Source organism: Cupressus sempervirens, chromosome 10 (genome assembly GCF_028749045.1).
Source record: "Cupressus sempervirens isolate cs-2001-9-10 chromosome 10, ASM2874904v1, whole genome shotgun sequence".
NCBI classification, from domain to species: Eukaryota; Viridiplantae; Streptophyta; class Pinopsida; order Cupressales; family Cupressaceae; genus Cupressus; species Cupressus sempervirens.
Window position 1 is genome coordinate 952,753,662 of NC_143127.1, and position 12,985 is coordinate 952,766,646.

Below are 12,985 nucleotides of genomic sequence, written 5' to 3' on the forward strand. Positions count from 1 at the left end.
AAATTCAAAGCAAGGAAAAAGTGCACCGATTTCTCCAAAATGCAATGTTATAGGTGTGATAAATTTGGACATCCAACATCTAAATGTCCTGATAGAATTAAGCCACAAGCTTCATTTGCAACCACTCAGAACTCTAATGAAAATTCTGAACACAATGCCTTCTATTCAGCACTCTCCAGTGAAGCATCAAACAGATCAAGTACTCGGGTAATTGATATCAGAGCCTCTCAACATATCATAGGTTTTAAAGGACAGCTAGACTCTCTACAAGAAGACTATGTTGATGAAGTAACCATTGGAGATAATACAAGCTACCCCGTAATGGGAATAGGAACATGTACTATTCATCTAAAATTAGGGAAAACAATTGAACTTACTAAGGTACTATATGTACCTGGCATAAAAAGAAACTTGCTTTCTATCTCTACTCTTGAAGATGAAGGACTCAGAATTACATTTATGGAAGGAAAGGTCTTAGCTTGGCCTAAGAATTCTAACATAAAAAATGCATACAAAATTGGCTCTAGACATGGATGTCTTTATCAGATTAACTCTCTCTCTCATTCAGCCCTAATTCATGATTCTTTCAAAGAAAATGAGATCTGGCACAGGAGACTAGGTCATCTTCATTTTCGAGGATTACCTTCCATAGGACAAATGGTAACAGGTATACCTAAACTTAATCCTTACCATGAAGGAACATGTAAAGGTTGTGCTCTAGGGAAGAGTATTAAAACTACATTCCAAAATAGTCAAACCAAATCCAAAGAAATTCTAGAACTTATTCATTCAGACTTATGTGGTCATATGTCAATTCCCTCTCTAGGAGATTCCCTATACTATATCATATTTTTGGATGATTTCTCTAGGAAGACTTGGATCTATTTTCTTAAAAGTAAAGAATCTGAAGAAATCTTGACTAAATTTAAATAGTTTAAAGCCCTTGTAGAAAACCTTTCTGGAAAGAAAATAAAAGTATTAAGAACAGACAATGGTAAATAGTACATTTCTAATATCTTTATAAATTATTGTAAAACTATTGGGATCAAAAGGGAGTGTTATGTTCCTTATAATCCCCAATAGAATGGAGTAGCTAAGGGAAAGAATAGATCCATAGTACATTCCGCTAAAGCAATGTTTCATGATCAAAATCTTGAAACTTTTCTTTAGGGTGAAGCTGCAAATACTACTATTTTCCTTCAAAATAGATGACCTCACTCTTATCTTGAATTCAAGACCCCTAAAGAGGTATTTACCAAGAAAAAAACCTGATCTTAAATTTCTGAAAATTTTTGGTTGCCCTGTCTATGTACATATTCCCAAAGAGAAGAGAACCAAACTAGAGCCCTCAGGAAAGAAAGGAATCTTTGTAGGTTATAGTGAAATTTCCAAAGCTTATCGTATCTATATCCCTGGACAAAGAAATATTGAACTAAGTCAAGATGTAATATTTGATGAAGATTTGGCCTTCAAAAGATCTAAAGAAGAAATTGGATCAAATTCAGAAGAAACCCTAGAAGAACAAAAATTTGATAATGAGAGGGAGTCTCTAATGGAGGAAGATAAATCAATTGAACCCATGGACATTACTCACACCTCTGAGGAAAAGAAAAGACCACTATGGGCCAGAAAGCTAATTGAAGAAAACAATTCCATTCCCTCAGACTTCATTAGGGAAAGAAAACGTCCTAACATATACTCAAGTTACATTACATTAATGAGAGAGATCTCCAAATCTGAACCATTTGATGTAAAAGAAGCTATAAACCATCAACATTGGAAAGATGCCATGACAGAAGAATAAAACCCCATACTTAAAAATGATGTTTGGGATATTGTTCCTAGACCCAAAAATAAATCCGTTGTCTCCTCAACATGGCTATTTAAAATTAAACATGTTGCAGATGGAAGTATTGACAAGTACAAAGCAAAGTTTGTAGCAAGAGGATTTCCCAAAAGGAAGGAATAGACTATGCGGAAACTTTTGCTCCAATAGCCAGATATACATCAGTCAGAACTGTTTTAGCCATTGTTGCATCCAAGGGATGGAAAATTCATCAAATGGATGTAAAGACTGCATTTTTGAATGGTGTTATAGAAGAGGAAGTTTATCTTGAACAACCAGAAGGATTTGAAGTACACAATAAACAAACTCATGTATGCAAATTAAAAAAGGCATTATATGGATTGAAACAAGCTCCCCGAGCTTGGTATGAATGGATAGATCAACATCTAACTAAACTTGATTTCTCTAAAAACATTGCAGATCCAAATCTATATTACAAGGTAATACAAGGGGATATGTTAATCATGGTTCTATATGTTGATGATCTTTTGATTACAGGAGAAGATCATCTAATTGAAAAATGTAAACAAGATCTCATATCTAAATTTGAAATGAAAGACCTACAAATACTACACTACTTCTTGGGACTAGAAGTATGGCAACATTCTAAAGGAATTTTCTTAAATCAAGGGAAGTATACTCTGGATCTTCTCAACAGATTTGGCATGTTGGACTGCAAAGCAATGAAAACTCCTATGGAAACAAACCTCCAGAAACTAAAAGAAGCAACTGAAGATTTTGAAAGTGTTGATCCCACACTATATCGACAGATAATTGGTTCTTTAATGTATTTGGTAAACACAAGACTTGACATCTATTATGCTGTAAATGTTCTCAGTCAATTCATGTGCAAACCTAAACAAACTCATTTAGTACCAGCAAAACACATTCTCAGGTATCTCAGTGGTACAATTGGATATGGTCTCAAATACGCTAAAACTGAACTAAATCTAAGAAGATATACAAATTCTGATTGGGCAGGAAATTCAGAGAATCGTAAGAGCACTTCACGATGTTGTTTTACCTTGGGTTCAGAAATGATATCTTGGTTTAGTCGGAAGCAGTCTTCAGTAGCATAGAGTTCTACAGAAGCCGAGTACATAACTGCATCTATGGGAGCAAGAGAAGCTGTATAGTTGAGGAAACTTCTATTTGGATTATTTGGGAAGCCACTTCCACCTACTACTATTTATTGTGATAACCAAAGTTGTATCAAGCTATCTCTTAATCCAATGTTTCATAACAGATCAAAACATATTGAGATACCATACCACTATGTTCGAGACATGGTTGAGAAGGATGTAATCAAGTTGAAATATATTAGTACAAAGGATCAAATTGTAGACACTCTTACCAAACCACTTGCTAACCATAAGTGGAGAATTTTCGTAAAGAACTTGGTATGATTGTAAAATCTGAGAAAATGTCTCAGAGAAATTGATTATTGTATATTTCATATATTATAAATTTATAACCTGTGTTAATCATTAAGAAGTGACGACTTCAAAATGATTTCACTTGTATCAAGAGAAGTTGTTGTAAAGTGACGTCCTTACAATAACTTGTAGCATGATTCATTTTTGCGAAATTGTTTCATGTAAAGGCTTTATCTTATAAATCAACAACTAAGCAGTTGATATCATTAATTTGATTATCTACAAGTTGCTTGTATAGATATATTTTCGGTACATGGTGTATATCTTGCCTTAATATTCTGATAGGCCAATACCATTTCTGAGTAATTGGTGATCATCATTAAATTGATGTTTCTGATAGGCCATTACTCTCAAGAGCTTGGTGAATATCTTATTATAGATATTCTGATAGACCAACTCTCATATGATGTCAAATATAAGTTGATGATATTATCTCATTGATGAATCAACTATATCTGATATTAAGAAGTCTTCTGATTAAAGACTTCTTTTGTGTATTTTCTTCTTACTAATCTGAGAGGGAGTGTTAATGTATAGATTAGTAAAAACATAAATTTAATGTATCTATGATTATTTATGTTAACATTGTTATATATGTTTAGATATTAAATGGAATCATATATATATATATATGCTGATGTAATCATAAACATATTTAATATATTTTGAAATCAATACTCTTGCAAACTTAACTAATCCATGGCATAATGAAACCGCATAACGACAGGATTAATGATCGGTGTTTATCATGTAATATCAAGGGTGACTTTAAGTCACGCCCGATAGATGTGACTCCAACGTGAGTCACGAATATCGATCGTGACTCACTGTTTGCCCTCCTTCATATTCATATTTATATAACGTTGACGTTTACTGGATAATACAACGAACACAGAAATAACATAAGTCTTCAGTGGTATTCAGCAAATTTAATATTATATCATTCTCTTTGCATTCATTAATATCATTTCAATATTATTTAATATTATATTGAAACTGATTCAAAAGTATTTACTTACAGTCTGATACTTTAACAACAACATTGATGCTTGGAATAGTTTTGAATATTGACTTATATTGGATAAACCTGCATTTATGCAAAGACATTATAAATTTAATTTCAGTTGTTAGCTAATTCTACATATTTCCAACAAATCATTCTCACTATTGACTAAAGAATATTTTCTTCATCAATATGAAATTAGATCAAACCTAAGATTTGAGTGGAGATTACAAACAAAAAGAAAAGTCTCTTGGGATTGAAATATGAGAATCAGAATCCTAAAAATACAAAGGATGTGTTTAAATTCACAGAATACTCAAAATTGGACATTAAATGGACTTGCTCATGATGAGAGGGAACTTATAACAGTGAAATCTACTCTCAAGATTTTGAGGCAAGGCGACATTCAACAAAGGGTAGAAATACCAAATGGTACTTTGAACAAGGAGTACTTGGATCAGTTTGACAAAGAGCTTGAGTTGCTAGGAATGCATTTGACCCAGAATTGGTTACAGTGCAGGAATTGACACTCTCAAGGATGTAAATGAACATCTTGAGATAAGTATTGAATACTAATTTTATTTGCATATTGTAGTAAATTTCTTAAATCCATGGATGTAATATAAGAGTTATTTGCTTTATTATGCTTTTGTTCCTTTCCTTGATCCCTAGGGATGACTATTTGCAAAGAACAACAAAAATAAGTTTGTCATACTTGATTATGATGCAAAATTGTTCCACAATACAAAAGTAAGAACTTCACATTGGGGGGGGGGAGGGGGAATGAGAAACAATGCTCCATTCCCGCTAGAACTATCTTTAGAAGGGAAATGTTCCAATCATGTGCAGATAAGTATTTCTTATCTTTTAGTATTACATTTATCTACTCATTGTATTCTCTCTATTAATTGTATTTTGATGCATACTATAAAGAGCCAAATTTGCCTTTGATCTTTTCCTTTGTCTATGAGGTTGTTCTTGCAAGAAAAGAAAGTTGGTGCTTTACCAAATATTGTGCAGACTCAATCTTATGATAGTAGCCTCAAAAGAAGTTGTGATCTAGAATTCATTAGTCATTTGACGATTAGGCTAGATAAAGTGAGGCTCTTGAAGCGAATATATTTGATGATTGAGATTATGAGTATTCTTCCATTAAGAAGGTGTCTAACAATTCTTCGAAGGCAACGTAAGAGCTCTGAAGATTGATACTCAAAGGAAGTTTAAAAATACATGTGTGTGACTATAATTTTGATGGGTCTAACCCTATGTACCTCACAAAGAAATAACAACTTATCAGCAGAAAGTCAGAAGTTTGATAGACATCCTTAGGTGAAGAGAACTCTAAGGGAGTAACTAGAGGACCTGACTTCCTAGGATTGTTGTTCAGAAGGAGAATTTTGAAGTGTGATCTGGAAAAGTTTAAAGTGAAATTCTTTGTAATGCATTCTTCTTTGTGAGAGAGAATTTGAGGTGAAAGCTCTTGTTTCACCCTTTGACTTGGTTCGCGATGGTTACTATTTTGCATATGTGGATTATGTTATGAAAGGTGATGATCTTTCATTGATATATATATCTGGAAGGTAGCTATTATAAGGTGACGATCTTATCAATAGTTTGACCTGTTGTCATGATAAGACTTCATTAATTTGTTGTCCCAGAGTGGCAAAAGTCATGATAATGAATGTATCATGATCAGACTTCATTAAGTTGTTGTCCCAGAGTGCCGAAGATCATGTTACTTGTCATGATAGAGACCATGACATTGTGCTTCTTGTTATCTGATAGACTACATTAAGTTGTTGGCTCAAAGTGCCAGAAATCAGATAACTCATATCCTACTAGGATATAACATATTCTTTTGGTAGGCATCAAATGCCAATGCACATACCAAAAATATAGAAGTATGATGAATATCATATGATTGATATTTCTTGTTGAATCATACTTTGGATTATATTGAAAGATAACATCTAAGTTGATGATATATGCCATTCCAAGAATATCATACTGCAATGATATCTCTTTATATACTTGAGAGCATAATGTGTTCTATAACAATCCTCCCTAACTAAGAGGGGGTGTTAAGTTTGTAGTTTCAGTTGGATTGATTCAATCATGAGATACATTGTTGATGATAAATCATCATTTAGTCAAATATATATATATATATATATATATATATATATATATATATATTATAATACATACTATATTATTATAAATATATTATTATTATCTAATGATGATTAACCATAGAGACACGTCTCCTCTCATGTTTATAAGTCTTCAAATCTGCATTTGGAACACACCAATAAAATGACAATGTTATTACATTTGTAGAAAAACGATCTTAAATACCTCAACATCAAAGAGGTTATGAAGATTAAGAATTATGAGTTGAAAGAGACGATTATTGAAAGGCATAAATAAAATAAATTGTTGAATTAATTAATAGGCATAAGTTACAAAAGGACACAACCTTCCATGAAGAGATACGTAAAGACATATATAATGAAGTGAAAAATCATTTAAGGAAATGTGTGAAGTGGAAGAAAGAAGAGAAGAATGTGAGATCAGCAGTAAGAGCAGAACAGTGGGAAGAATATAAAGAAGAGGATCAAAAAAATAAAAACGGTTTAATAAGTAGAAATATATATTCAGATTTGAGAAATCTTATATATATATAAGAGAAGAGTTGAAATGAAAAGTGGAATGAGAATTTGATGAAGGCAGCGGTGAATACAAAAGAAAGTGTATAAAGTAAAAGAAGTGTACGAGCAAGTTGACAAGCATGGAATAATTAAGGAATATTGAGTGTGGAATAAGAGCAAATAAAATAGTGGAGAAGATAAAGTCAGATATAGAGAGATGCATAAATGAAGACGTCTAATTGTGTAGATAAGAAGTGCAAAAAGTAAGATCACTGCTGGAATATAATATATATCAGATTTTTATAAGGAAGAGAAATTGGCTGACTACAGGAAGAGAGGAGAAAATATAAGTTCATAAGAAGATAAGAAGATAATAGTGTGCAATTAAAGTGTCCATCATTAGTTGAAGTAAGCAACATCATCAAGGTGGAGAAGAAGTTTTTGTGCAATGGGTTGGAGCTCACGAAGATAGAAGTGAAAGTTGGTGCTTCTAGTAGGTTGGCGAGTGTGAAGTGTGGGAGTAGGAGCTTCTAGTAGGTCAGACCTTGTGAAGTGTGGGAGTTGGAGCTTCTAGTGAGTCGGTGCTCATAAACTTAGAGTTGGAGCCTCTAGTAGGTTGAAGCCTAATGGACATTTTAAAAGATCGAAATTATATAAAAGCAATTAAATTGCTGTGGTTTTCTCCCGCATTGGCTTTCCACGTAAATCATTGTGTTATGGTGTTCATGTGCATAATTGTTTATTTCAGTATTTGAAGTTATTGTTTGGATAAAACGTTTTAAATTGGCAAAGTTGTTATTATACTGATTCACCCCCGCCACACCCCCCTCTCAGAATAATCATGCGCTCTTCATATGCATGTGTATGATAGCATGAGGCTGCTGTTATGTATATAGTTATGACAATTTTATAACTGTTGTGCATATGTGCATGGAAAAATGCAGATATGGTATGATCTATCATGGATGTATGTATGCAAGGTGATGGTTGTATGAATTTAAATTATGTGAATGCAGCTTGATCACTATGTAAATGAAATGCATATTACAAAGGCGATTACAAGATGAGGGGTGGCTTCTCAATCATCAAGTCATCATTCCGTCATATAGCCAATATGCTATGGTGAGATTAAGTGATCTTTTGGGTCACTCATAAATGACATCATAGTCACGTTGTCTACATGGTGGATGGATGGCATGGTGATTGTGTAGCTCCTGAACATTACAACCTTATTGCATTGTTACAAAAATGAAGATTATGTACAAGGGGCAGAGAATGTCAACTCCTTGTCAAAAATTAAAATTTATAACTGATTTCAGAATCCTGGGGATATCACACAAGGCTTGTTGTGGCAAGTGCCACATCATGATGTTGGGAAATCAGGCCTCTATGAGGCAGTTTGGATTTCAGTCCTTCATGGGGCAAGCTTTGCCTTATGACACCTCAGATTCCCAAGCTTCACATGGCAGGTCAGACTTGAAATGTTTCATGTGGCAATGTTTGCCTCATGAAAATCAGATTTCCACTCTTCAGGCAGCAAGATGCCTCATGAAGTTAGGAATTTCCACCCTTTGTGTGAAAAGATGCCTCATGAAAGTCCAATTTCCATGTTTCATTTGGCAAAGTGTCTCATGAAGGCATTCGTCACGTATTTCATACCTTAACCAGTTAAAAACTAAATCTATATGCAATCTGATATTGTGCCTTCAGCGCAGCTGAATGAACTTAAGCTCAAATACTTGACCATTGCCAACTCATTTCCATACTTAGTCAACTTTGACATTTATTGGTTGCTCTCAAGACGTTCAATTCCAAGAGACTTGGAAAACTCTACCAACTAAACTTATCAATAGGAAGCGAAAAGGGGTCCCCATGCCCAATGGGCCGATGGTGTGAAGAGCTCACAACACATACATATTTCCTTCAAACCTAAGTCACAGTGTTCACTGAATTTCAACCATGAAGTTCAAAATTTGGCCAACTCCAAAACATGTACAAAAATTTGTTGAAATTCACCCAAAATTCTTGTAGAAAAACAATGCAGTTTTTTTCAATAAAATATATTCAAAGTTTTTTTTTTTAGCAATTTTTGTAGGTCAAGCTGCACAACTAATGGAAATGATATTTCTCCTACCCAATCAATAATGAAGAGAACAAATCATGTAAACACTAGAATAGTTTGCTAACAATTTTTTGTTTACCGTTTAGATTTACAGCGAGGATAAGGTGAGACTGTTCATTGTCCATAGGAGGTTGTAGTAGTGTGCGGAGCTTTATGACAGATTTATTGTCTGATCAATAACAAACTTTGAGGAGTCGAACTTGATTTTGCACGCATTCAAAATCTAATCTTTTTCATTTTATTTTTATTTTTGCCTTTATTGCACACAACTTATATTTCATTTGGTTTTTATTTTTAATCTTTTTGTTTTCTCATATAATGCTTAGCCCTTTATACTTTTAGGTTTTGATTTTAATTAATATTTTTAAAAGTAAATATAATTAAAATTTACTATTAAAATTTGATTTTTATAGTAATATACATATAAAACTTAATATATTTATTATTTATAGGCAAAAGCCTACAATGCAATGGTAACTTGCGAGCCTCTCATGTGGGAGGTCTTGGGTTCAAATCTACCTTCGCTTAACATAGAATAATAATTAATCCCAACAAATAATAATAATTAATCTAGGCTTCGGCCGTTTACCAATCAAATATATATATATATATATAATGTTATATTATAATATTTTTACATTTCTAAATTTAATATAATGTTATTTTGTTTTGATTGATTTATTAAAATATTATAAAATATCAACTTATATAGACGAATTTTATGGCGATTTTGTTTTGAACTTTTTTTTGATGTTGAACTTCATCTAAATGTTATTGGTGTAGAACTTGAACTCAAACTCAAACCTTGCGGCATAGCTTGAAACCATGGAATATTAAGGTTGGTTTAAATTTGCAATGAATTCTAAGTCTAATCACTAAATATTGCAATGAATTCTAAGTCTAATCACTAAATATTGGTCTATACAGTGTTGAGAACATTAATTACATGATTAGTGGAAAACTCCTATATGACAGAAGAGGTTGCTGAAAATTTGATGAACAATGACCACATCTTGTTTCTTGCTGGAGTGCATCTTCAATATTTAAATTAATGTCATATGAATAACCTGTTGCAATTTAATACTATTTAGTGCATGGAAAAGATAGAAGGAATTCTGAGTAAGACTTCCATGGTTTGTACTTTATTATTATTATTAGTATAGTGGTTTTTTAGTGCCCCAATATCACTAAGTTGGATCTGAGATAATACATAGGGAACTAAGAAAGTGAATAATCCTGCATTGTAAAAAAGGATGTCAAATATTTTTCCCACATAGGTAAAATCGGGAATGCACAAAATTGAGGGAGTAAGAGAAAAGGGATGATATAAAGAATTGCAACTTCTAACATTTAAGAAGACATGCATAAATCATCAGTTAAGTGTCAAATGTTTGAGACCTAAACACATTGAAATACATTCACATTTATGTTATGTATGGCATATAGACTGAGTGCAAAATCCTCATTATTCTTTTAAGGATGTCATTGGAAATGCTGTCCAAAGTGTTCAAGCACTTTTCTTTAATTTCATCAACTACTGATTTTTACTCCTATTTCTGAGAATCTTCATGGGCATCTCCCAACATAATAATAGAAAATCTACTCCTCCTGATTTGACTATAATTTGTTTATATGGTCACAAAATCTTTAAAAAGATTGACTGTACTCATTGTAGTTAAAGTTGCTTGTTAGTAATTCTATTATAACTTGCGTCATGTCCTTGCAGATTCTTCTTTTAGTTGAACAGAGTTTGCACCTGCATTGTGCTTATGATATAATAGTTCTATAAAAAGCATAGTTCCAGGACTCTTCCAGTCCAAGTGAGTCTCAAGCTGGGTGATCCTAGCTGACTCCAGGGCCCGGAAGTCTCCAGGAACTAACTCTAGGCAAGACTCACTGAAAACTGTTTTTTTGCTGAATTTTTGACAAGTCCTGCCAAGTCTTAACAATTTTTGGCCAAGTCCTGTGTCAGATCAGCCATCCCAAGTCCGGGTCTCATTTCTATGATAAAACATGTTTTTAAACTAAAAAAGAATAATCTAACATTTATCTATGGATGTATATTTGATTCTTTTAAATTCCTCCAGTACTTCATAGTTAGCATTTAATGCTAGTTCTACAGTTGTGAGGTTATGGTTTGTGGTCTGCAAAACTTAAAGTTGTTTGTAACTCATGCTATAATTCTCCATCATATAATCATCAATATGGCTGTGAGAAAACCAAATTCATATGCACTATTCTTATACTTCTGTGATACACAGCCTACAATCAATACATACGACATATGCAATTCAAACTCAGATATGCAGATTCTATAATTTTGCCATTGACCTTGACTCCAAAAGACTCAAGCAATTTCCAATATAAAGAACTAAAAGAAACTTAAGGATGGCTCTCTCTGGTTCTTCACACCCTTGTAGATAGGGTAGATGACAATTACCAAGGAAAAAGAAACCTGTGATCAGGTTTGATCATTTTGATTGTAAAGGAAAGTTATGGGGGTTAAAAAAAAATAAAACAGAAGTCCATAGAGAAAATCAGTGCCTTAGCAATCTTCCACTTATTGCGTCAGCATTTTCTGGTAGAACAAATTTAATTATGGTCCTCGGAATTACTCAAAATTAACAGTCAAGAAGAGTTTCAACTATCCAGTCTGCATGTGTGTGTTTCTGTTTTTTATTTACTGCTTTTGGGGGAAAGGCGAGAGGTTAGTCAAATTATTGATCATATCCATTGGATGTCCAGTTCCAATGAGTGATCATCAGAATTTTTTTTATTTAAAGAATAGAATTTACAAAGTAGAATGAATATTTCTTTATTATGAACTCACATAATTTATATGGACTGACCTTACAGCAAACCAGCGGGTTATGGATTTGTTAAGTACAGAAACGCTGAGGATGCTGCAGAAGCAAAACATCATATGAATAATCAAATTATTTGTGGGCATCGGATCACTGTTGTATTTTCTAAGGAGGATGCTAAGCGTCCAGAACAGATGCTGGCGAAAGATCAGAACACTTAGTTGCTGTTGTGAGGATTAGATTCAGTACAGGATTATACTCTCCCTTCCACGGCTTGCAAGCACATGAAGTCATAAATATGAACATTCTTATGCAAATTTAATTTTCATGGTTAGACTGCTATATGTTAAGCACTTAAGCATAGTAATATTATCAATCTATTCTACCAATGCAGCCTCAAAGGTGTGCATACTATTCAGGTATCCATCTTGTTTGAAGCATGCCTACAAATGTGAGTCATTTATTTGCTTGTACAATAATGAAGCTTTACTTGTGCCAAATGCTAAAGGAATGGATCTTATAATTTTAAATTATTTCAAGATACCAAAAAACCCGTTTCCTGTCAATTATTTCAGTTTTCTTCAATTAATTTTCTTATTAAACTTCCCAATTTACATGTGCTCAACAAGCTCTCTACCAAGCTAGTTCATGAAAGTAGGTAGTGATATTTCTATCAGGATTCAATTGTGTAGTTTTCAAGACAAACTCATTGACTCATCTTTCATGAGTAGTGGTTCACAAGAACCCATCTCTCATGAGAATGAATGGCCCACTTAACACCCACCACAGCTGGGGGATGCTCACAGAGGTTAAGCATGAATCAGTTTGCTTAGAAGTTGAAGCGTGCATCCTTGGCCAGGAGGCAGAAGTGGATGCCTGTGGAGGCGAATTCTAAGGCAGATGAGTGGAAGCTACCCGAAAGCGCCTCCCAGGCTTCCACTCACCCACTCGCATCCGGATGCCTCGGAGGCGCTTCCAGTGGCTTCTACAGGCATACGCTTCTATTATATTGTTAATATTTAAAATTTATATCCAGTTTAGAAGAAAGAACTCAGAATTGCTAAATCTGAAAGTTGACGCTTATTGGTTACTCTACGTATGGAGGGCACCCAAAGCATTTTCT

The 12,985-nt window shown here is 33.5% G+C and overlaps 2 protein-coding genes across 7 annotated transcripts in view; one reads left to right on the forward strand and one right to left on the reverse strand.

Moving 5' to 3' along the window:
* The window catches only part of LOC149537133 (serine/arginine-rich SC35-like splicing factor SCL28), a 200,666-nt gene extending 188,304 nt beyond the window's left edge, over positions 1-12,362 (forward strand). For 5 of the 6 annotated variants that reach the window (XR_016358003.1, XM_089807179.1, XM_089807182.1 and 2 more), the window contains one exon: positions 11,915-12,362. Coding sequence is in view for 4 of the 6 variants with exons in the window: in XM_089807182.1 (XP_089663308.1) it covers positions 11,915-12,083 (169 nt within the window). In the remaining 2 variants the exon portion in view is untranslated. The remainder of the gene's footprint in view (positions 1-11,914) is intronic. The other variant, XR_016358001.1, reaches the window with a different exon arrangement.
* LOC149537134 (uncharacterized) overlaps positions 1-12,985 on the reverse strand; it is a 30,348-nt gene that overhangs the window by 8,831 nt on the left and 8,532 nt on the right. The window lies entirely within an intron of this gene.